Source organism: Nannobrachium achirus, assembly GCF_963921795.1.
Source record: "Nannobrachium achirus genome assembly, chromosome: 21".
Classification (NCBI taxonomy): domain Eukaryota; kingdom Metazoa; phylum Chordata; class Actinopteri; order Myctophiformes; family Myctophidae; genus Nannobrachium; species Nannobrachium achirus.
Window position 1 is genome coordinate 51,812,356 of NC_137828.1, and position 26,639 is coordinate 51,838,994.

Here is a 26,639-nt window from a genome sequence, read left to right on the forward strand (position 1 = left end):
ATTCTTTACTTGAGTAAAAGTATCAATACTGATGGGTCAGTACTCCGTTTTGAACCAAATGCCTTAACCCTGCAAGGCCCAGCGTTGCTTTTTGGCAACATTTTTTAAATCATTTTAAAAAAAATGTTATAGTTAGTTTTCCTGTTCTTTTTTCACATTAACATCACCATTAAATCCTATTGTTTAGTATTACAATGCCATTGCCCACGATATTTGCATATAAATACCCCCCACAGGGGCTGACATTCACACCTCCCAGAGAAGTTGAAATTCCAGCGTATGGACGAACAACATCTCACTTTTTAACTGAAGCTATTCCTCACTAAAACAACAAGTAAAATGCCTGTAATATATTTTTTCGTGATCATTAGAATGTCTAGAACATGTACATATGTTATTATTGTGAAAAATATTCCCAAAATGCAAATTAGAGCATGATTTATGATTTATGATGTATGGCTATAAAACCTTACAAAAACATTATTAATGTTTTAACATTACATTTTCCTGTGATTAGGACTCCTACAACAGCATCTGATTTTTTTTTATTGATTTTTTTGGCCAGTAGAAATTAATTCGGGTCTTGCAGGGTTAAAGGTGATACACCATGAAATTTCACTTTTCACCCATTTCTGACCGTTGTGTCTTTCTCTGGTTTTGGGAAGGCGGAGGTTAAAAGCATCCCACGGGTTCTCAAAACAGGCTATCCAGATTTGCTGACATCAGCGACGGCCGTTTTTGAAGAAAAAAAATATATATATTTTTTTTTTTGGGGGGGGGGGGTGGCGCAGTTCAGGCCAAAGGTGGTACTGCAGCTGAAAATGCTCTGAGAGCCATTCAAAAATGAGAGAGGCTCTCTATTCAGGAGTGGTAATTTAGCCTCAAACCTTTTGAAAAACGTTTTTGGGACATAAACAATATGACATAAATACTTTTTAAATGCATGGTGTATCACCTTTAATCATGAACACAGCTTGCGCTTTCCGTGAAACTTTGCACGCACATTCCTAAGGTCAAGGAACAAATGCCACCCTTTTCACATTGGCCTGTTATAGCACCACCAGCAGGTCGGCTTTTGCAAAACACATTTTTGGAACAAAATCGTGCATGCAGCGTCCGATTGCTGTGAAAGGCCGAAGACGACATGGCACTGTTTTCAAAATTGGCCTATTATAGCGCCACCAGGAGGCCACAATAACTTTCCTGACTTTCTGGAGACCTGTGCTCGGAAGAGCACTGCTTCTATTTTCCTTCTTTCCTTCTTTTCATTTCTAACGGTGTCCAAGAAAGCCCTTGCATTTCCTCCTCCGTATGGCATTGCTGCGATGCCAAACCTATCGCCTGTCAACAGAGCGAGGCTCACTCACCAAGGCTCCCAGAGGCCAGGCGTGAAAGTGTACATCTGTCAGGGCTTCCGACAGACGACCGACCTGCTTTAAGGAGGACTAAAAGCCCTGGAAGATTTGTTCAGACTCTGAGAGCATCGCGCCACGTGTGCCCTGAGGCGGTGTACCTGAATAACCCCATTTCCCTCCTCGCCCCCCTTTACTTCCTTCCTTCGTTATTATTTAGCGTCTTTAACAGGAACCATCCCTTCCATCTTCTCCCTTCCTTTCCTTTATCTGACACTTGTTTTCTCCTGCATTGCTCCATGTCGTACCGCATTGCACAACCCCTCACGGCACCCCATCTTTAAACATCTGTCTGTCTCAGGGGCGTGCAGAGAATGTTAGAGAGGCAGGGGCTGAAATTTCTAAAAGGGCCTTTGGTGAAAATACTGAAAATAGCTGAGCTCCAAGCTCTCACAACTTGGAGGTCTATGTTCGGTACTTGATACCACTAAACTAAGCATAATCAGGTGAGTACTGGTGGCGTACGGCATGGATTTCTACAACGAGAGGGCAATTCTCTCAACATAAGATGCTGCATTCAAGTTCAGGAGAGTTTGGACGATTCTCTTGAATGCTGCCTTCAGATATGTCATGGAAAGAGGGCATTTGCATTTCTTTCACCATAGTGAAAACTGCATTCATGGTCTGGAGAGGGCATTTTTTACAGACGGGTAAAAAGGCAGGGGCTCAAGCCCCCATTGATGTCTGTGTGTGCGTCCGTCTGTATGACCATGTCTCTCCCTCTGTCCTTCTGGTCACAGGGGTCACAACCAGAGGATGGAGTTCCTGGGAGATTCCATCATGCAGCTGGTGGCCACCGAGTATCTGTTTATCCACTTCCCTGACCACCATGAAGGACATTTGACGGTGAGAACCAATTGACTCTCAAATACCTGGAACGCGCCCGAGTCGCGTTAGATTTTAACCACTTTAACCATTATTTTATGCTTTAACTTTAAAAAAAATAGCAGATATACAAGCTCCTGCGAGCTTGTAGATCTGCTATTTTTGAAAAATCGTGAAAATGAGTGCAAGTATTTGAATATCTTTGACCAGATCTTTGACCCGACTTGTCTAAATCATGCTGTTCTCAAACCCTTTCATGTGAAGGACCCCCAAAATTACAGGTATTTGGCCACGGACCGCCATCTCAAAATATGTTGTTCCAGGGACCACCCAGAAGTAAATATATGAGTTACAAATGTTCGCTTTTAAGTAGATATATTCAAAGACTTGCAAAAAAAATCATGATTTTTCAAAAATAGCAGATCTACAAGCTCACAGCGCGGCACTCTGTGAGTCTGTATATCTGCTATTTTTCAATAGTTAAAGCAGTCAATAATCCTAGGCCTAAATGGGTTAAAAAAAAAAGAAAAGGGGGGAAAGTTGGAAGCCTCCTGGTTACGGACAGGAAATGTACCACCAAACACAGCGGCTGTTGCGTTCCTATCATGTTTTGATATTCTTTGGCCATTAATATTGTTGGTCGTTATCTAATTAATTTGATCAAGGCATGAGATCTACAAGCACACAATGCCTCGCACTGTGAGGCGTTGTATGCTTGTAGATCAGCTATTTTCACTAGTTTTGTGCAATAGTCTTGTGTGATGAATTAGGGCTTTACTTTTGGAAAAATGTACAAATTTGAAACTTGGAGATACAAGGTTTCTGCCCGACAGTGACGATATGGTTAGTCCACGAGACTAACATGTCTGTGTTACGAAAGGACCTGCCCCACCTGCCTCTGATTAGCCTACTGAAGTTTAGTTTTCAAGGCCTAAAAGTCAAACAGAAATGTAATTGTTATTTATATGTTCCAATATTCAATGCCAAAAACACAAATTGCTAAATTAAATTAAAAAGCATTATCTTCTGATTCCAATCAGATCCAAATGACTGAAAGGGAAATTTGAGTATTAGATTATGATTTATTATGATTTGAACTCTTGTTATAATTTTGAATACTAAAAACTGTTACAAATATAATACACTACTCACACAATCATTTCCCACCCCCACCACCCCTTACCCTCCATACCAACTCTCCCTTTATTTACTGCATTGCACTGGGATGAGCGCCAATGTCAAAATAGGAGATAATAATCTATTCAAAAAATGTGACTCTCAGTAGCATTGTGGGCACTAAAAGGAGATCTCAACTGCTAAAAATTATTTCCCCATGCTTTCAGAAATAAATAGCCTATCATAATAGGTACAGCTTAGTGTGTAGTAATGTGTGTTAAAAGAGGTGTGGGTTCTGAATTGCGATGGAGCTGGAAACAAGGGCCTGCTACAAACTCGATAGTACCCGACTACCGTCATGTTTAAACAATCAAGACGAGGCGATCAAGAAATGATTACAGCACTATTCATGATATAAAGCCATTTAACACGTATTGCACACCAATGAATGATTGTTTTAATGATATTTGATAATATTTGTTACTTTTGTCAAGTGTCCTCTTCATAGATGGTGGTCAGCCACAAACTCACAACAGTCACAACAAATGGCGAAGAAAAAAATATATACCAGTTCTGTTCAGAATGTGTCGTCTCACGTCTTTCCACAAAATATTAGAAAACGCTCTTTAGTGGGCTCGATAAAAGCCCGGCTCAATAAGCAGGATCGATAAGGTGCTAATTTTCAATAAAAATAAACGAGCTCCATCCATCCATAGTTCTGAATTAGATGACATACTGGATAAGGTATTTAACAAGGCACTGGATGAATCCATACTGCACCTTGATATACCTATAATATATGTTGCTACTGAAATGTGCTCAAGATGCCATTCTTTTCATTTGTCTGATGAACACTGAACAGCTTTCTAATGATCCTGCCACTCTCACACTCCGCTGGAAGGTTTATTTTAGTTTACAGGCACCATGATTGTCTGTTATTGTAGTAAAGTGAAAAGCACACAGCAATAACCAGCTCGAACCACACGCAGGAAAAAAAACATTTCTTGTCTCAGGTGGAAAACAAAATGAAATACATTGCAAAAAGGCTTTTAAAATGGCCAAGTGAAAAAAATAATTGCTTAAAATAACACTATGTGGAAGATCACAGTGAGAGTCGGTAAGAGTTTTGAGGATTGGAGTAAAAAGCATCAGTGTGGAAAAGAAACTCTGTGTGTGTGTGTGTGTGTGTGTGTGTGTGTGTTTTATGTCCTTGTACAAATGGAAAGCATGGTACATTGGTATAAAAGCTTCCAACCGACCATAGCTCTGAGAGCTCCACTGCTACCCAATGCCCAGGAGAACCAAGATGAGGCCACAATTGAAATGGTTTTCATGAGTGAATGAGAGATCGAGTGAATGAGTGCGTGAATGTGATGTATTATTCTCTAGTGTTCGCCCCCTCCTTGTGCTTTCAGTATGTGTGTGCGTGCGTTTGTGTGTGCATGCTTGCCTGCGTGTCAGAGTATCTATGTGAGTGCATTGCCGCTTGTGGGTCCACATTTTTGCTTATGGCTAGTGAATTAATATTTGGAAGTTGAAAAGTATATAACCACCATCTCAATGTGTTTGGTGTGGTCCACAGCTCCTGCGCAGTTCGCTGGTGAACAACCGCACGCAGGCCAAGGTGGCAGAAGAACTGGGCATGCAGGAGTTCGCCATCACCAATGACAAAACCAAACGGCCCGTTGCTCTCCGCACCAAGACTCTGGCTGACTTACTGGAGTGTACGTTTATTTCTCCTTGCTCCTCGAGTGCAAATGCATCTGCTCTCATAGAATGTTCTCTGGAAATGTCAAGTGCCATTATCAGTAGCTATGTTCCTCGTGTGGCCACAGTACATGACAAACATAGTTTCTTGACACTGGGCTTAGAATACTACAACTTTGAGTGCAAGGTTGCAGACCTCATACATTGAGTTGTGCTATTAAAGAAAAAAGTAAGTGCGGTGGTAAAGTGCGTGCCCACCACAGCGTCATCTAGGGATCGAGTCCACCGTGGTGCATCCAGCTTTGTCGGTTGTCTATACAAACACAATTGGCTCATGTTCGGGGTACGGAAGCTGGGCGGGAAAGGTGATATTTGTCGCTGCACATACTCCTACGGACTGGGGCGATACCTGTCAGCGGGGAGTGTTGGGCGGAAGGAGTAGAACGGAGGTGCCACGCCCTCCCAGTAGCACCTCGGTGGTAGGATAAAACAGCAGAACAACAACGCAACAACACACAGTAGTGTGTGGGGCGGAATGAATTGGCATCAACTCAGTTTGGGATAAAAAGGGGGTAAATATAATTGGCTACTCAAAATTGAAAAGACTCGGGAGACAACAACACAAATGTTGCCCTGTTTTATTTGTTCTATACAGCAGGGGTCTTCAGGGTTGTGGCACTCGGCTTCGCCTCGTGCCACAACCCTGAAACAGTGGTAAATCAGCCAACAACCCACTCCCTCTCATGGTAAATGGCTTACTTTTATATTTCACTCCCAACTTGATGCTTCTATGTATTCTTTTTTTTTTGTTTGTATTGTATTCGTATTGTTTAAGTTGTGTTACTTCTCTCTCCCTCCCCTGTAGCTTTCATCGCAGCCCTTTACATTGACAAAGACTTGGAGTACGTTCATACCTTCATGAACGTCTGCTTCTTTCCCCGGCTGAAGGTGAGCTCCGCATTGACAGCTGCCCAACACACTCAAATCAATGTGCCCTCTAGCTAGCAAGAAAGCCTTAAGTCCATATATGTATATGGATATATATTAACACCTTCTAAGCCTGGCCGTACTCCCTCGGACTTCCTACTGGGTCCCATCAGCCACGCCGTCTATTCCCGGACTTTTGATATAAATTATAATAAAAAAAAAAAAAACATCGGAAATTCTTCTCTGTGTCTTTTTGGAGCGATCTGAAAGGGTTAATATGCTCTGACAGTCATTTTCTGGTGCTGGGTGTGATACTCCTAATATCCAGCAGGCCACGCCGTTGACTCACATTCTGGATGGATGGCTGGCCAGGAGGAGCCTCATCCTCTCCCCAGTGTTGAAACTCAGCAAGAAGCTCAAACAAGATGGCTGGTCTTTGTCTCTGTTCGTGGATCGCGGTTTCAATCACGTTCGGGCGCCGCTTCTCTATCGCTCCTTTCCCTGCTTCGCCGCACGTAAACGAATGGAATTGATCTCCCCTCCGCCTCGCCAAAGTAAGATCGCCGACCTCTGCAGGATGAATATGTACGCTGTGTCGAGCACTCCAGTACGTGTTGTTATCATGTGGGCTTTGTTTTTTTAAAACATGTTTGTAAATAAATGGCTTATTTCTTCGGCGCTACCTCTGTTCAGAGGGTTCTGCCGCGGCTTGCAACGTGTTAATAAAGGATAAAATAAATAAAATGTCCATATACAGTATGGGCATTCCCAGATGATGCCATGTTAGGGTACCCCCTTATGCCCATATATGGAGATCCCCAGGCATCAAACCCAGCCCCTAACTCGCCAAGGCCCTGCTTGGCTTTACGAATTAACATACGTTTTATGCCCATATATGGAGATCCCTGTCCCAATGTCATCAATATTAAGGACATATCTGGGAATGCCCATATTTGGTAACGCCCATATATGGGCATGTTTTAACATATCATTGTTGACTATCATGCAGTGGACTCCATCATATACATCACTGGCCAGATGGCCGAGGTCGCATGTCGACCTGAGGCGTCTTACTAGTTGATAGCACAGTAGACTGACAGGAAATGGGAATCACTGACGCCACAGTCAATTGTAACTATGGCGCTTTAAAATGTCCCTGCTTAGAGTTAAAGGAATGCAGATTCCCCCTTCCCCCCCAGGGAGCGAGAGAGAGCGCAGCAGTGGCAGCTACAGAGGCTGAAACACTCTTTGTAGAAAACTAATAGGAGCAGACAGTTCTAGATTCAAAGTCTGCCTTTTAATGAGGCCCCTACTTGTTCCGGTCGGTTAATGGAGGCAGGCTTTTAGAGGTCCCCGTTGGATGAGGCTGATGTTATCAGGGCCGCACACCTGGGACACTTGTGCTCCGGGGCCTCGGGCTCGGCTTTTATTTTGAAGTAGCCTGTGATGTGTACCCTTCTGCCATGACGCAGATGTAGAGCAGGGGTTCCCAAACATTTTTGTCTCAGAGCATCCCATAAATATTTGTTTTGAATCCGAGGCACCCCTACATTATAATTTTCACTCCCAGCACCTTATATTTATAGCATATCGTCGTTGTCGGGTGGAAACCTTGTATGTCCAAAACCGTTCGTTTTGTATTTATCATCTATCTATAAATGTGAGAAGTCTCTGCGTGTCTGTCTGTCTGTGTGTCTGTAATCCGCGTATCTCGAGAACCGTTCGTCCCACCGGCTTCAGATTCGGCACGCGCGTTCCCCGCCGCGGCACAGAGTGCAGTGCCGGGTCTTGACCCGACCCGACGCGCGGTTTTCCCGAACGGGCGCGAAACGTTCGGAATCTCCTTATGCGGGGTTGATTGTTGACATCAGGCTGTTCCGGAGGAAATCGGCGAAAGCTCTGACTCATTGTGACATCACTTCATAAAAGGCTCTGACATCACGTACGCCACATGAGTCAACAAAAAATCTCTGTGAGTGTGTATGTATGTATGTAATCCGCGTATCTCGAGAACCGTTCGTCCCACGGGCACGCGCGTTCTCCATATATGGGCATAAAATGAATGCCCCCATATATGGGCATAAAATGGATTGCAGACAGACAGATACAGATATCTCCATATATGGACATACATGGACAGAGGCAAACAGATGGTCAAAGATCTCCATATATGGGCATGAAATGGACGCAGACAGACAGATACAGATATCTCCATATATGGGCATAAATGGACACAGGCAAACAGATGTTCAAAACGGGTCCTATGACAACAGGTATAATGAGGTTTGCATTAAAGGGGGAACCGGCACTGTGTCTGCAACACAGTTGGAGGCACAGACAGATACTCCATATATGGGCATAAAATGGACGCAGATAGACAGATATCTCCATATATGGGCATAAAATGGACCCAGAACTATAACTGCAGTGATCTCCATATATGGACATAAAATGGACGCCGACAGACAGACAGACAGACAGATACAGATATCTCCATATATGGGCATAAATGGACACAGGCAAACAGATGTTCAAAACGGGTCCTATGACAACAGGTATAATGAGGTTTGCATTAAAGGGGGAACCGGCACTGTGTCTGCAACACAGTTGGAGGCACAGACAGATACTCCATATATGGGCATAAAATGGACGCAGATAGACAGATATCTCCATATATGGGCATAAAATGGACCCAGAACTATAACTGCAGTGATCTCCATATATGGACATAAAATGGACGCCGACAGACAGACAGACAGACAGATACAGATATCTCCATATATGGGCATAAATGGACACAGGCAAACAGATGTTCAAAACGGGTCCTATGACAACAGGTATAATGAGGTTTGCATTAAAGGGGGAACCGGCACTGTGTCTGCAACACAGTTGGAGGCACAGACAGATACTCCATATATGGGCATAAAATGGACGCAGATAGACTGATATCTCCATATATGGGCATAAAATGGACCCAGAACTATAACTGCAGTGATCTCCATATATGGACATAAAATGGACGCCGACAGACAGATACAGATATCTCCATATATGGGCATAAATGGACACAGGCAGACAGATGGTCAAAACGGGTCCTATGACCAGGTAAAAAACAGGTATAATGGGGTTTGCATTAAAGGGCGGGGCATTCATTCCCTATTTACATTGTTCCGAGTTGGCCAGGTCGCCGACTAGACGCTGGGCCGCCCAAAGGGCGGCCCAGCTTCTAGTCTATAAAATGCACTAAACTAGTGAAAACAGCAGATCTACAATCGCGAGGCGTTTTGTGCTTGTAGATCGGCTGTTTTCACTTGTTTTGTGTGACAGTCTTGTATGATGAAGCAGGGCTATGCTTTTCCAAAAGACGTTCACATTTGAAACTTGGAGATATGAGGTTTCTGCCCGACAGTGACGACATTTTAGTGATTATGTTGCGAAGAAAACGTTGAGATAATAGCTATTTTGGTTAGAACTGACTGAACATAACTTTGTACTTCAAGTTTAAAAGGATACTAAATATTTTTTTCAACGCCCAAGTATTCAAAGTATTATCAAATGATCTCGCGGCACCCCTGGACTGCCATCACGGCACCCCAGGGTGCCCCGTCACCCACTTTGAAAACCCCTGATGTAGAGAGACCGCATGGTGAGCGGGAGAGAGAGAGAGAAGCCCAAACACTGCCAGTGTCAGACACTGATACACTGCAAGCTTTCCCTCTAAAACTGTTGACGTGCCTCTCCGAGCTCTGTTTTATTTTGGAGCATCAACGCTCCAAAATGGAGATGGCACAGACCATCTCAAATGAGTTGGAGCAAGACCGGAAATTAACCCCCCTTCCCCCCCTATTGGCTGGAGGGCGGGTCTTCACTCTGTATAGCCAATACAAAGCCTAGAAACATAGCCTATGTATAATTGATTTTTAAATTAACGTGTCCATGATTCACTAAGCGCATATCATGATGATTAAAAGAATATTTAAACTAGCGACTGAAAACATGAAGTGTTAATGAAAATGTTTATTAAGATAAGAAAACAAAGTGTAAAGTTTGCCAAATCCTCATAGACTTCCATTGAGCTTAAGGTTTTTTGGTACCGGTAGAGAAGTGAAACAGCAACATCTGCTGGGCCATTAATTGGAACAGCAGCTTCAAGGAGAACCCGGAAGCGGCTTAATTTCCAGCGAACGGAACTTGCCCCTTGGGTACAAGGGATAATTGACGACATGTCAGTCGTTGTTGTGAACTAACCCCTGACAGGATGATTAAATCCTAGGCGAAGCCAAGGGGTTTAAGGTCCTGAAGGGGTTATTTCTAAACAACGATCGGCGTGTCGTCAATTATGCCGCTTATACGGCTAATTACTAAATAAATTAATAACAACGTAAGAATGTTTTTTCTTGCTTACGGTAATGAAAGTATTCCGTAAGTGTTGTGCTGGCCGTCCGTCCAGTGCAACATGGTCACCTCGGAAAACAAGGACGTTTTGATCAAATAGAATCAGTTTTCAAGTTACTGCAATAACTATTTCTATTTCTCGCCTCAAATGCAAAACATTCTTGAGAGCAATGTTTAGCTGTACATGACATTTTTTTGTTTGTTTACATGGCTGTCATGTTGGATACAGCACTAAATCAAGCAGCGCAGCAAGTGGGGGGCAAAGCTGAAATACATAACCTGTGTGACCATGAAAGGACCGATGTGTAATGCCACTGCCGCCAACATTTTATTTTCTTTAAATGTGCACGTACGTGCGTGCGTGCGTGCGTGCGTGCGTGTGTGTGTGTGTGTGTGTGTGTGTGTGTGTGTGTGTGTGTGTGTGTGTGTGTGTGTGTGTGTGTGTGTGTGTGTGTGTGTGTGTGTGTGTGTGTGTGTGTGTTTGTGTGTGTGTGGGGGGTGTGTGTGTGTGTGTGTGTGTGCATGTGTGACATATGCCTCTAGCATGTTACATTAAAAACACAATTTTAGTACCAGTAAGACTCCCTAATCGACACAAAGGCAATCGTAGCCAATCAGGAGGGAATATGGGAAATGGGACAGATCCATGTTGATGACATGACTCAGAGATACTGTGTACCGCTTTGCGTGATTTAAGGCCATAATGTGTTTAGCAAAAATCGGCCTGATGGTGGCACTAGAAGAAATCAGGGCTGGAGGATGTGGTTTGCCATCCAAGAAGAGTGTGTGCAAAGTTTGGCAGACAGACGGACAGACAGCCGGTGGAGCTTTTCATAGTAACTTTTCCTGATGGTCGCAATTAAAATATTTTCATGCCGTCATTTTATATTTCTTAAAATCTACTACGAGTAGGCAAGTTAACAAGTTCAGTTATGAACCCATTTCACCTGGGGGAACAAGTCAGACCAGGCTTGTGTCCCCCAGGCGAGTGTGTGACTGACATTACACTGTGATAAGAACCTTAGGCTGGGCAAGGTAAACGCATGCGTCAAATGCAGAGAGACAGTGTAGTGCCTCAGTAATCTAGGATCATAGGTAAACCAAGAACCTAGCATCAATTCTAATGTTTTACTGAGACCGGGCTTGTATCCCCCAGATCCTGAAGTGAAGTACAGTAATAACATTTTCACCATTAAACTGACGTCGAAAGCTGTCTGTCTGTCCGTCAGAGTCGACTTGCTGTCAGCCTAACGCCTAGTCGCCCACTACCATTGTCGAAACACAATGCAGAGACTGTTGGCTGTTATCGCTATCAGAGAATGGTGGTGTATCATGAGGTAGAGCAGTGGCTCTCAACCTTTTCAGACCCCCAAAATAAAAATATTTTAACTGCACCCCAAGGCCACTGGAGGTCGCTGTGCCAAAAGGAGTTGCAAAGAACGCTAGGGAAGCAGAGATCTGCCTGTTTTCACGGCGACACTTTACCGCGATGGTCGGCCCCGGTTTGGATTTTAGTTTTGCAAGCGTTTTTAAACAAATGGATTATCCTCCTCAATCGTCAGTGGACACTCCGTGGCTCTTCAAAATTAAAGCGTAAGTGAACGACGGCAGCAGCAACAGCTAGAAATGTTAGAAACCTTGGCTTCCCATGTGTTAAGCCAATCATCTGAGGACCCCCCTAAATAATGTGGGGACCCCCCCTGGGTGTCCCCGACCCACAGGTTGAGAACCACTGAGGTAGAGAGTGCTTCATCTCGGTTACACGTGTGTGCATGTGTTATCCTTGCAGGAGTTCATTCTGAACCAAGACTGGAATGACCCCAAGTCTCAGCTGCAGCAGTGCTGTTTGACCCTTAGGACTGAGGGCAAGGAGCCTGACATCCCTCTGTACAAGTGAGTCTCACACACACACACACACACACACACACACACACACACACACACACACACACACTAGGGATGAGACGATAATCGTTACTATCATTTATCGTGATAAAAAACACTCACATTAATCGTATTGTGGAGATTTAAATGTATCTTGAAATTATCCTCGTCATGCACTGGGATCAACTCACCTTTTTCAATTCAGTTTACTTTGAAACCCTCTATAATTGGTCAAAACGGACTTGGAAGTAACATACTTGATACAGTCTTTTTTTTCACTCTCTACCAAATCTCTCTCGCCAAAAAAGATTTACAAGATCTACAAGCTCACAACGATTTGCTTTGCATCTGCTATTTTTTGGCAAATGTTCCCCCCAGGATAATGGATGTTGGGGATGTTTAGATAATCGCGATATTGTAAATCGCAATTTCTTTGGTCACAACACATAGTGTTTATATGGTCCCATCCCTAATACACACTGCATACACACACACACACACACACACACACACACACACACACACACACACACACACACACACACACACACACACACACACATACACACACACACTCTCTCTCTCTCTCTCTCTCTCTCTCTCCCTGTCTCTCACCCATGCTGCACACAAATGGTATCTATCATTCTGTCTCTCTTGTCTGGTCTGTCTTGTCTGTTATTTGCCTTTTTGGTTTTACAACATCGGTGTAGGCAGTTATGCAGCCCACGTGTCCTGGGGTTTCAACCTTTCTTTCCCTGTATTTTGGGCTTGTCAATGAGCATGACACTCCCTCAGTCGCCACGAGCAACTTGCGTGCCGAGTTCGAGGGCGATCGGTCGATGGTTCTCAAGACGGTGACTACAATAGGCCTGTCCTCTAAAAATCGACGAATCGACGCGTCGTTTTAAGCCCCCGGAATCGACGCCAATTGTTTGAGTCGAGCCGTCAATTTTTCTTTTTTTTTAATCACACCAGTTACTGTGGTGCGGTATGAGAGCGCTGGACTGTGACTGTCATGTAATTCTTATTGAGTCCATACTTCCTACTACTTGTAAACTAGACTTAAAAATAAAATCAGTTCACGTGACTTGAAAGTTGCCTTGATCATATGACAGGGAGCTCTTATTCTGAAGTTATAACCGCTTGGAGAGGAAATGCGTCAACGAGTTGTTATTCTACTTGAGAGCTGGCCAAAGAAGCAGCAGAGCCAGCGCGATGCGCTTTCACTTTCACAGCCGTGGGTGTGTGGTGGTCTCAGGCTGAGGATGTGAGGAATGAATAGCGACGGGCGAACTGTTTTCTTTTTATTATCTCGCACCAGATCGGCAACATAGCTCTTTTGATACAGCAACGCTGTGCTCTGAGAAAATACAACTTGTGGAAATAATACACGACATGCTGTCAAAGAGATGCATTATTCTCTCCTCCGTTGTTCTACTCTGCTCCACAATTCACAATTACGCACTGCAAATTACGCACGGCTGGACGCAATCTTATCGTCATTAATGTCCAGTGTCCACCTCTATCATGTCTCAATATGCACGGTAGTTCATGGATCTAATTCACTTTAAAGGCTTAAAACATATTGCTGTTTTATTGTATTACGTTGACGTGGTTTAAAAGCTTAAAGCACCACTTTTTTTTCTTTCTTTTTTTCTTTTTTTTTTACATAAACGATTCGTCGACGCGTCGGATTAACCCCCGCGACTCGAATCGACTTGATAAATCCTGCGTCGAGGACAGCCCTAGACTACAATAGTTATTTTTGTTAAAGGAGTAGTTCGCCGGTTTTCAACCAAGTCTGTGTTCTTTTAGTCAGCTACGTTCATGCTAAAATGCGTCTATTTCCTTACATTACTGTTCTGTGGCCGCTAGGGGTCCATCGTCTAGCTACGTCATAGACTATTTTGGCCAATGGAAAGCCTGGGTTCCCGAAGCTATGACGTAGCTAGACGATGGTCCGTAAGCTACTGAAACTACAATGGGATTTGACCCGGTGCGGTTGCCGTAGCCCCCCCCCTCAACATTAGCTAGCATTAACACAACAACAACAAACAGTATGGTTGTTTCAGACACGTTTTCTACTGACATAGGGACTTGCTGGCAGAATCTTCGTTAGAACTACTTTTTATATGAACTGGAGTAGGCTATACATTAGATTAGAAGAAGGAAAAAAAAGAAGAAAAAAAAACAGCGACGGGAACCAGAGAGAAAAGACGTGCGTCTGCCAGCTGGGACTCCACTACGCTAACATCATACAGACACACTGTTGTATGACCATTCTCTGCACCCAAGTTATTCTGCCCACCTTTGTTGGGCAGAATACTACTACTTCTTGCTGCTAGGATCCCTAAATTGAACTGGAGGAGACAACCGAAACACAATGGTATGTTTCATTCATGTATAACTTGTTTGTGTATGTGTGTGTCATCATCAATGTGTCCTGGCATACACGTTCTTATTTTAATCCCAATTACTGAATGTAAAGCCTGTACGTTTTCTTTAGAATATGTATGATGGCACTGATTTTACTAGTATTTCACATTAGGAGTCCACTAGTACTGTGGTTCTCAAACCTTTTATTTTCTAGTACCTCCTACGTGTCCATTTGGTTCCATTTGTACACTCTGACAGAGATGGAAAAAGGACAAAGATACTTGAGTAAAAGTAGGCTATCAATACTGCATAGAAACGTTCTGTAAGAAGTAAAAGTACTGGCATCAAAATATACTTTAAAAGTACAAAATGTTTGAAAATGGCAGATCCACAAACTCACAACACATCGCATCAACGCATTGTGAGCTTGTAGATCATCTATTTTCAGATAGCCTGGGTAAGTGGGTATAAAATAGGGCTAAAGTTGATTAATTAGGTTTTATAATATAATCATTTATGTGCAAAGTAACTGACATTTTCAAATAATTGTAATGGAGTACAAGTACTATAAAGTACAAGTACAGAAAGCTGGAAATATTCAAAGTACAAATACAGTACAAAGTACAACATTTTACAAGTACTGCTTACACCACTGCTCTCAAAAAATAGAGAGCACTAGTAGGCTACTATTTAGGTCTAGCAGATCTGTCTCTGGTAATATTTAATATTTGTATGTGCATGACAAAAATGTACACCAGGGGTAGGTAACCTTAGGCACGAGTGCCAACATTGGCACAGGGGAGGGTGGGCACACTAGCAGAAGTGTGACACAGGATTTTTATTTCAAATATATATTTTAAACATGGTCAATTAAATGAAGTCACCTAATTTGCAGCAAATTACATCCTGCACAACTCTGACTGGGGAGGGAGTCTGGGAGATAAGTGACTAATTGCTAAGCTGGTATGGCGATGAACCCTTTGTGAGTGACAGAGACAATGCAACATGTTACAGTCTTTTCTTCTTCTCACTGCAGGCACTGCAGTATCGTTTGGAGTGTCCTGGAGAGTCGTCGCAAGTGGAGAGTCGACGTCTTCTTACCCTGGCATCATTATATTGTATTATACATAACAAATGCATAGAGATGTGAAAATATCTGATCCTTCCCTTGTCATAATATATAATAAAATAGATTCAATACATTTGATTTTCCTTCTTTTCTGTTTTTACTGTATTGAGTGCTGTGTGAACCTGCTATTTGTAACACAGTAAACACAGTACAATCAAATTGTCGATTGTAGCCTGTGCAGTTTAACAAACAGTGGCGAGTACTTCTGTTTCAGAGCATTACTGTAGTCCAGTGGTTCTCAACCTTTGAGTCTGGGAGTTTGAGCTTGTAGATCGGCTAGTTTCACAATATTTATCTGTGGAACGGAAACAAGCGGATGTAATACTGTACCTCAACTCCTACAGTCTAAGTGCTTATCAGGGTGGGGGTCCCCAGTTCAGTTGCTTTGGGGGTCACGGCTTGAAAAGGTTAAGAACCACTGCTCTAGTCCAGCAAATAATGGGTGATAAAGGCAGGCATAAAAAAATACTTGAATGACATCTAAAATATGACAGTTTGCAAGGATTAAACCAAAAAAGCTCATGACAATGTAATAGCCTATATTGTTTTTATTCACAATGTGATTCTTTGTTCGCCTGTAGTATGCCTTTTTGGTGTGTGGAGTCCACCTGAAATTGAAACAGTTATTGTTCTAAGAGTTTGTGCTGTCATACAAAGGACAGGTAGAATGGAATGGATGTATCTTTACAGAAGGAAGGTAGCTTCATAGATACTACTGACAAAGACATGGACAAAATGTGTTGACTGCAAGCATGCCTCGTTCTCTCATGCCAGTGTAGGATGAGTAGGATCTCTGCATGTATTAAGGTACGTGTATGAACATATAAATGTACACAACATGCACTTCAAATAGCACAGGTAAGGGTCAGTCTAAATAGTATAATATATCAAAAACATTTTTACATTGAAAGTATACACACAATGCCAGGTCTACAAATGAACCTGGCATAGGTTCCATACAATGTTATCTAAATTACATTTTAACCTTTGCATAAGCCTGCAAGGGCTAAGGTGGAGTCTGGGACCCTGTGTAGCTCACTAGCTCTGGTCCATAGCGTTAGTGGAGTTCTCCCTAACTTCGCTCCGGCTTGGCAAAACCGGAAAGCCGTCTCGTCTGGTCAGAAAATAACAAAAACTGTTTCGCCCCTCACCAAACCAAAGGTATCAGTGGGGTGTTGAAAGCTTACTCTACTTAGTGAACGCAATCTGAGCCCCCACCACACGCTTAAAATATATTTCTAGGGCGAAATGAAAAATATTCCAACAGATGGAGACATAATTTCTATTTTTTTACTATTTGTCCTCGCCATCACATTGCCAGCTCAGTACTTCCGCACAGGTTAGAGGACCACATTAACAGAGCATTAGTCTCGTTGGGTGTTATTCAGCTCTACGACGTTGGAACCATAAAGAGTGTCTCCATCCGGTGGAATATTCATCATTTCACCCTTGAAATGTATTAAGTGTGCGTGGTGGGGGCCCAGACTGCGTCTACCAAGGAGAGTAAACTTTCACTCCCCACTGATACCTTTGGTTTGGTGAGGGGCGAAACAGTTTTTGTTATTTTGGGACCAGACGAGACGGCTTTCCAGTTTTGCCAAGCCGGAGCGGAAGGTAGAGGAACATAACGTTAGGGAGAACTCCATTAACGCTATGGACCAGAGCTAGGACCTGTGGAGCGTTGTCCTGGATGGATTAGGGAAGGTTTGAACAGCTTCCTTGTTAGCTGATATAATTTAGCAGAAACTTAGTCTGCAGAAGGGCACGCTTCTTGATAAAGTATAATTATTTTGCTCCCTAGTCCTACGAATTGGAACAATTATTCTCACACTATTCTCATCTTGTTTCCCAATTTGACTTATTTCAATAACAAGCTCACAATACTCTCCGGCCATCAAATGACATTCTATCAATTCTCAACAGAGGCAAAACTAAATTTGAAAGAGGGGTTAGAGTAGTGTTAGTAGTCTAATATTTTTTAAACAAGATCATTTCGATGTATGCATCAAGATTGTGTGTGCTGCCAGGTTGGAACTGTAAGTTCCACTTCTTCCGCATCTCTTCTGAAGGCGATGTAGACAGGACTGCGATGTAGGACAGGAAGCGCAGAATCGCATGCATTTGAGCACTGTGGAAGGCTTCAACAGCACCTGTATGAACATAAATGTAAACAACATGCACATCACGTAATACAGGTGAGGATACAATAAATATAATTGAAAAAGGAAGACTGAGGTGCAAGTTCGTTCTACAGTTTGGGAGCCAGAAGTGAGAAGAGTCTGGGACGTGTAGTTCTGGTCCAGAGCGTCAGCGATTCTCACTGATGCTCTGACAGGCGGGTGACTCAAAGACTAGACAAGGATTTCTTGTTTGAGGGCTCAACTTCAGTCAAAATAAACTAAACTACTTTGCTACTCACCTAACCAAAGGTAGTTTTGCGTTGTTGAAAGTCTATTCTCCTCGGTGGGAAACCTCTCAGCACCCCACCCACTCTGTAAAATACATTATTTTTGTCATGAAATAAAATGCATCCACGTCAAGCCACCGCAGACAACCTGGAAATAAGCGGCGGTCAGAGTTGGATGCGTTTTATTTCATCACAAAAATAATGTATTTTACAGAGTGGGTGGGGTTGAGAGGCTTCCCACCGTGGAGAATAGACTTTCAACAACACAAAACTACCTTTGGTTAAGTGAGTAGTAAAGTAGTTTAGTTTATTGACCTAAGTTGAGCCCTCGTAGGGGTATAGAAATCCTGGTCTAGTCTTTGAGTCAGCCGCTTGTCAGAGTGTCAGTGAGAATCGCTGACACTCTGGACCAGAGCTAGGACATGGTTGTCCCGGATGTTTTAGGGTTCTGACATGTTCCCTGTGTTAGCTGATCTAATTTAGAAATTTAGCAGACACTTATATCTGCAGAAGGGCTGCACGATTCTTGTAAATGATTATTTTTCTCCCTAGGAATTGGAAAATTATTCTCACACTTTTATTTTATTTCCCAATTTGACTTATTAAAATAACAAGCTCATGACTTAGTGTACAGAGCAGGCAAGGCAACATTAGAGTTGAAAGAGGCTTTAGAGTAGTCTAATATTGAAAAATTAGATCACATTGCTGTATGAATCGAGAGAGTAAATAATATTCCTGGGAGTTCCTAGTAAGCTGCTTCTTCTACGGCATCTCCAGGGGTTGACACTAAGGTCTCAGAGGCACTTGCCCATCGGGCAAGTACAGGTCATGTTCTACTTGCCCGAAGGTAATGCCCACTTGCCCGAAAAGTAAATCGTCCATTATAAAATGATAGGTACGATTTTAATTACCGCAATTTAACACTTATTTCTTTACTTTCTGGGGCTGTGCGATAAAATGTCATACCTCAATACCTCCGAATCCAAATACCAAATACTTTAGCTATGATTGAATATGTCTATGGTTTCACACTTGTTATTTTATATTTTTTAATGTAGCAACAGTAAAAACAGCACATTATAGGTAAATAGTGCTCTTATTTTACATTCCACAGACCAGAAGACACAGCGCACTGGCCACGTCAGGTGTTTAGACAGATATCTCGTGTTGTGTTTATAGACATTTGTGTCCCCTCTCAAATGAGCGCACTTGCCCTGTCGGGCAACCTGAAAGCCAACTTCACCTGCCCTGACGTTTTATTTACCTGCCGGGGGCAGGTGTGCAAGCCTTAGTGTCAATGCCTGATCTCTTCATTCAAAGGGCGATGTAGACAGTTGTACCGCTGTCTTCCCGCATGACTGCTATGGACATCATCTTGGACGGTGGATTATGTGATGTGTCAGCACCTTATGCAATTATAGACAAAGAGGAGGAAAAAAGTTTCAGGGTAAACAGATTTTTTACAATGACATTTCAAAATGTTGCCATAGCTTTTACCCCATTTCTAGTAATCACACCATGCAATAATGAGAATCCTAAACCAGTTTGCTAAAAAAAGAACAGATCTATAAGCTAACAACAGTAACACTGCATTTTACCTTCTTTCAAGTAATGTTGGGGGGTTGCTCTCGGGCACAAACCTCTTATCTCCATATTTAAACAGTTTTTTGTTTGTAAGTTTAAACCCTACTTTATACTACAGTGTAGTACAAAAGAATAAAAAGTAACTGGCAAAAGTGCTGGATGATTACAATTCAGGCATTTAGCAGATTTTAATCCAAAGCGATTTACAATAAGCAGGTAATATATCAATATAATAGGATAATGTCAGTACATCAACAACAATATAACAAATGCATAGGAATATCAATCTAGAAAAACAATAACATTTAGACCACGCACCTAATCAGTAAAAAAAAAAAAAAACAATGCGATCTAGCTTCATGTATGGTCAATGAGGGAAGGGGAGTGTTACAGTACTGCTATGTGTTTTAGTGGAGTTATGTGGATTCAGTTTGTTTATGAGTTTGTCTGAATAAAATATATTCTAGTGATTCACACACTTCACAGTTGTAAGTACCCAACGTTTGGTTGCCTACACTAGGAATCAGAGGGTATTATCATCATCATCATCATCATCATTTATTATAGCTCACGTTACATCATAATTACTGTGCAGCCACTGGGGGAGGGGTTGTTTGTCGATTCATATACATTATAATACAGTCCCCTCTGTTGACTTTTATCTCACCACTTGTGGGTGCCCCGCACATTTACATTAATGTTGGAACCGCAATGCTGTTACAGGCTAAAGAGTAGCATCGCTAGCAATAACAATAGCCTAAAGGTAGTCCTACCTCTTGAAAGAATACACCTTGATATGAAGCCTCTCCACCCATTAGATGGATGATTCTAAAGACAAGAGATGACAACACAATAAGTGTTACAAACATGAATCAAGTTGCAACCTTTGCTTGTACATTATACATTATGTTTCGTAGAGTGGCATTTTAATTCCAAACATACAGTACATACCTATGTTCTGCTTCTTTTTACAAGGCAGCAGTTGTCCATTCACCGTATTTGGGGGAATACAGATGGAACCGCGTTCTCCTTTATTGTGGTCTTTGTTTTCTTAGCTTTGCATTGTGTCCATCAATCCTGCCATTACATCTCTGTGCAGCAGCACCCGGGGCTCGCTCCGTCGCTCGGCTTCATTCAATCATCACACCACGGTAAAACAACAATGCCATGTTGTTTCACCGACACAGTTGCACACGTTTCAAAACTTCTACAACTGCTCAGCATCACTGCGGTCATAACATCCCATCTTCTTACTACGTGACTTCCAACCAACAGCAACAGCACAAACAAACTAAAACAGCAACGCAGCGAGGATGTTATCATGGTTACGCTGTTAGCTTAGCTTTGGCTCTCGTCTCTCTCCAAGCGCTGCTTGCGCAAAGGATTATGGGTGCTGTAGGAGGTGCTGTAGGAAGTGAGGTCATAGCTTCGCGTTTCCAAAAAAATGTAAATGTACATCCAAAATAAAATTCTTTTTTGTTTTCCAAGTTCGAATATCATATTATGGGATTACAAAAGCCCTTGAAAACGACCGGAGCTCCCCTTTAAGTTTTGTCTCAATTTAGATGACTCACCTGACACATGGTGGCAGTGGTAATGTGACGTCAATAATGTAGCCGTAATCATCCTGCCATCAATGTTATACATGCTACCTACCTGCTTGTGAAAGGCTTCTAATTGCAGCTGGATTGATTCAGCTCAAGCAGGCCAATTAGAGCGCTGACCACCAACCGGACCCTTTCAGGGGGCACGGAAGTCGAGGTGGGGGGTATGAGTCAGAGTAATACAGGCTGTACTGAGTCTTGCTTTTCATCGCCGGTGTCACAATGTGGAGTTTTTGCATCTGTGCAAGTCTCGGTCTCATCATAGCTTAGTTTTAGTTTAGATCTTATTTTGTTTTTGTCTGTGAAAAAAGGTAACCGACAAACATATTTCGTCATAGCTTTAGTCGACGGAATTAACACTGCAGTGAAGGTTCTCTGACAATGAAGAAGATTCTGATTCTGTTGGGAGAGAACAAAAATACAAAGAGACTATGAGAGAGATACTGTACAGTATTGTAAACTTACCCTGATATCAGTAGTGGAAAGAGTACTCACATATTTTACTTATAGTAAAAGTATCAATACTGCATTATAGAAATACTCTGTTACAAGTAGAAGTCTGGAATTCAAAATGTACTTGAGTAAAAGTATGAAAGTGCTTTTAACCTCCACCTTCCCAAAACCAGAGAAAGACACAACGGTCTGAAATGGGACGTTGTGAGGATAGAAGGTGCTAGTGGGACTGGGACCCCAAAAAAAGGTTTTAAAATAGGAAAAGTGAATTTTCATGGTGTATCACCTTTAACTGGAGCTCAGTTAGTCTGTCCTTGAGGGACTACTATGTCAGTGGTTCTCAAACCTTTTCATGTGAAGGACCCCCAAAATGATATTTATTTGGCCACAGACCCCCATCTCAAAATATTTAGTTCCAGGGACCACCCAGAAGCAAAATTTGAGTTACAAATGTTCGCTTTGAAAATACATATATTCAAAGATTTGCACACATTTTCACGACTTTTTCAAAAATAGCAGATCTACAAGCTCGCAGCGCGGCACTCGGTGCCACGCTGTGAGCTTGTATATCTGCTATTTTTCACTGGTTAAAGCATTCAATAATTCTAGGCCTAAATGGTAGTAAAGTACAGTACTTTAGCAAATGCACTAAGTTACTTTACACCACTGCCTGATATTCGGGCAAATAGACAGATGAGGTGACAGTGAGAGAGTCAGAGATTGTATGTATAAAAGAGAGAATGAAAGAAAGACTGTGTGCTGGCATGTTTATCCCACTGAGCATGACTCTGTGTGCTGGCAGTGCAGACTCTTTCATTTTCAAGGAAGCTGTTGCATTCCATTAATTTCAGTAAGCTAGCTATGAAAATCAACTTGCATATACTTGAAACACAGGATTGTTTGAAAAATAGAACTGAATTTGAATTACTTTGGAGAAAAAGAAAGAAAGAAAGCACTTAACCTGCTTGCTGCCAAGCATTAAAATATTCAATGTCTTCCATTGACAGAATTGCCAGAATCTTACCTTTTAATGTGCACGATGTGCACAGGTCATGCACAGATAATGCACGGATGATGCACCACATGTGCACGTCATTCACAGCTTTCAAACAAAAGAATGGAAATCCGTTCAGGCATTCAAAAGATATAGGCAATAGTGTTTTCTTCAAATGTAAACAAACATGGCTGCCATAGGAGCTGCCTTGGGCTGTTCTGGGAGTCAAACATGCATTTCGCGATCGCGATCATGCCGAAACCGGAAGTAGGAGGTAGGGAGAGTTTTCTTCGAAAACGGCCAACTCGGGGAAACTTGGGTTTGGCAGGGCCTACTACAAACTCGGGAAACTCGGGTTTGGCACCAAGTGTGTTAACGGTAAAATGGTCAATATTCATGCACTGTACCAATGCTTATTGCGACCGTTAGGTCGCAGTTTAGTTGCGGCCGTTAGGTCGCAGTTTAGTATCAAAACCTCCACCGGCCGTCCGTCCGTCGGTCACACGTCACACCTTTGCCCTGCTCATATCTTTGCATCAGTATGACATCACACTGCTGACATCAGTATGACATCACACCGTACACAAATGACCCTTATATAAGACCGGCAAGAAACAGTGGTCTAAAACAGTGGTTGCTATGGTAACCAGTTGGTTGCTAAGGTGAAAAACATGGTTGCTATGGTAAACAGTTGGTTGCTAGGGTAAACAGTTGGTTGCTAGGGTAAGAAAACATGGTTGCTATGGTAAACAATTGGTTCCTAGGGTAAACAGTTGGTTGCTAGGGTAAAAAAACATGGTTGCTGTGGTAAACAGTTGGTTGCTAGGGTAAACAGTTGGTTGCTAAGGTAAAAAACATGGTTGCTATGGTAAACAGTTGGTTAGTAGGGTAAACAGTTGGTTGCTAGGGTAAAAAACCATGGTTGCTATGGTAAACAGTTGGTTGCTATGGTAAACAGTTGGTTGCTAAGGTAAAAAAACATGGTTGCTATGGTAAACAGTTGGTTGCAGTGCGCCTTGACATCGGAACCTCTGAGCACTCCTTGGGTATCACTTACGTTGGCTGTTCCAGAGTTACCTCCCTGCAAGGCTTGTGCCTCTATCCAGCTGATTTGCACGCAAACGAGTGGGCGCGCTTCCAGAGGATCAACAACAACAAAAAGCAGCAAGAACGCAAAGCCATTGACAAGGCCCTGCAGAAAATGCATGACACGCTGCTGCGCCACACTCAGCACCCCTAAAAACCAGTACTCGGGATTTGTTGATGTAAATGTTCACATAGAGTGTAATAATTGGTAAAACAAACTTTTGGCCTATTTGTGGAGATAAGCGACCAACGGTCGCTTATCTCCCGATTAGGGAGTCTTACTGGTATCAAAACCTCCACCGGCCGTCCGTCCGTCCGTCCGTCGGTCACACGTCACACGTCACACCTTTGCCCTGCTCATATCTCCGCATCAGTATGACATCACACTGCTGACATCAGTATGACATCACACCATATATGGAGGGATGTGTTGGTTATCTCCATATCTGGAGATTCAACCTTCAACGATTTTGACATCTTGTTACTAATCTGTCGGTAGATAATGCCGGTCTTATATAAGGGTCATTTGTGTACGGTGTGATGTCATACTGATGTCAGCAGTGTGATGTCATACTGATGTCGGCAGCTATGTCTCTATATATGGAGTTATATGTTGTTCGTGTCCAAATATGGGGCTTGTGAGGTCAGACTTAGTGAAATTCGTCGGTTATCTCCATATATGGAGGGATGTGTTGGTTATCTCCATATCTGGAGATTCAACCTTCAACGATTTTGACATCTTGTTACTAATCTGTCGGTAGATAATGCCGGTCTTATATAAGGGTCATTTGTGTACGGTGTGATGTCATACTGATGTCAGCAGTATGATGTCATACTGATGCGGAGATATGAGCAGGGCAAAGGTGTGACAAGGCCCTGCAGAAAATGCATGACACGCTGCTGCGCCACACTCAGCACCCCTAAAAACCAGTACTTGGGATTTGTTGATGTAAATGTTCACATAGAGTGTAATAATTGGTAAAACAAACTTTTGGCCTATTTGTGGAGATAAGCGACCAACGGTCGCTTATCTCCCGATTAGGGAGTCTTACTGGTGTTATCTTGTTTATTCGGCTGTCTGTCTGTCTCTCCGTCCGTCCGTCACACGTCACACGTCACACTTTTGCCCTGCTCATATCTCCTCAACCGTTGCCCCCATCCATGCCAAATTTTGCACACACACTCCTTACCTGCCAAACTACAACCTCCAAGGACCCCCGGAGCTTCAGGGACCCCCAGGTCCCTGGGGGACCCCCAGGTGTAAAAAATGACCAAATGACCACCCCAACGGGGCTGCTCACGGGGAATTCCTGGGGACCACCCACTCCTGGTGCTCCAGAACGGATGCAAAAGTGGTGGCGCCCCCAGTGGAGGACTCCCTCCACTGCAGCTCACATAAAATGCCGCAACTCGGGCTAGGAGCGTCCGGGAGAGCCGGGGCCGGTACCTATTCGTCCGCCAAGGCAACGTGGAGACCCCACCCCTCATTTCTCACATGGCCCTCTTCTAGCGCCACCTTCAGGCCGATTTTTAAAACACATTTTTGGACACTGCTCCTACAGTTTTTGCCCTAAAATCACGCAAATCGCTACACAGTATGTCTACACTCATCCCATCAACATGAATCTGTCCCATATATCGCCACCTTCAGGCCGATTTTTAAAAACACATTTTTGGACACTGCTCCTCCAGATTTTGCCCTAAAATCACGAAAATCACTACACAGCATGTCTACACTCATGTCATCAACATGGATCAGGAAGATTTTGGAAAAACACATTTTTGCCCTATTTGTGGAGATAAGCGACCTCCGATTAGGGAGTCTTACTGGTGTATTATCTGCTTATTGTAAGTCGCTTTGGATTAAAAGCGTCTGCTAAATGCCTAAACTGTAAACTGTAGTCATTAGTTAGTTAGTGAATACACATGTATTGTCAGTGTACAGGAGATAAACGTGGCAAAAAAGTGACACGATGACAGCAAGACAGTGAGCGCCAGAGCAACGGATACAACAGAGACAAGTGGAACATGAAGAGGAACATGTAATGTGACATGGACACATCTCAACTGTGAAGGCACTCGGGCGGAAGGCAATAGAGCTAATGTGCCAGAGCGCACAAGTGTCTATGTGATGACAGAAACCAGACCCCCTGCCTCCCCACTCTCACTGTACCAGACCTCTGGTCACGGCAACATTCACTTACTGACTGACTGTGACACACCACACATGCAGCCACACATGATCACATAGAGAGGAACACAGCGCACACACACACACACACACACACACACACACACACTGTAACTAAGTACAATTTTGAGGTATTTGTACTTTACTTGAGTACTTCCAATTTCCAATACTTTTACCTCTATTCCACTACATCTCGGATCCAAATATTGTACTTTTATTCCACTACATGTATTTGAAAACTTTAGTTACTAGTTACTTTGCATATATACATTGTAATATTAATAAACATACATTATCCACTTTAGCCCTAATTTATACCGATCTACAAGCTCACAACACGGCGCGTTGTGAGCTTGAAGATCTGCCAATTTCAAACATTTTGTACTTTTACTTTTGGTACTTTAAGTACATCTCGATAGCAACACTTTCATACTTTTACTCAAGTACGTTTTGAATTCTGGACTTCTACTTGTAACAGAGTATTTATACATTGCAGTATTGATACTTTTACTTAAGTAAACTATGTTACCACCACTGCTTACTGCGACA

General features: G+C 42.7%; 1 protein-coding gene and 1 long non-coding RNA gene across 2 annotated transcripts in view; one reads left to right on the forward strand and one right to left on the reverse strand.

Moving 5' to 3' along the window:
- The window catches only part of drosha (drosha ribonuclease III), a 180,813-nt gene that overhangs the window by 142,193 nt on the left and 11,981 nt on the right, over positions 1-26,639 (forward strand). Inside the window, exons 27-30 of the mRNA XM_080751506.1 lie at positions 2,153-2,258; positions 4,936-5,077; positions 5,926-6,008; positions 12,172-12,275. Of these exons, the coding sequence (XP_080607632.1) occupies positions 2,153-2,258; positions 4,936-5,077; positions 5,926-6,008; positions 12,172-12,275 (435 nt within the window). The remainder of the gene's footprint in view (positions 1-2,152; positions 2,259-4,935; positions 5,078-5,925; positions 6,009-12,171; positions 12,276-26,639) is intronic.
- On the reverse strand, positions 17,723-21,293 carry LOC308307155. The gene is made up of 4 exons (XR_013963214.1): positions 20,714-21,293; positions 20,536-20,590; positions 19,443-19,584; positions 17,723-17,921 (listed from the first exon to the last, which is right to left on the reverse strand). It is a non-coding gene; the product is annotated as an uncharacterized lncRNA (long non-coding RNA).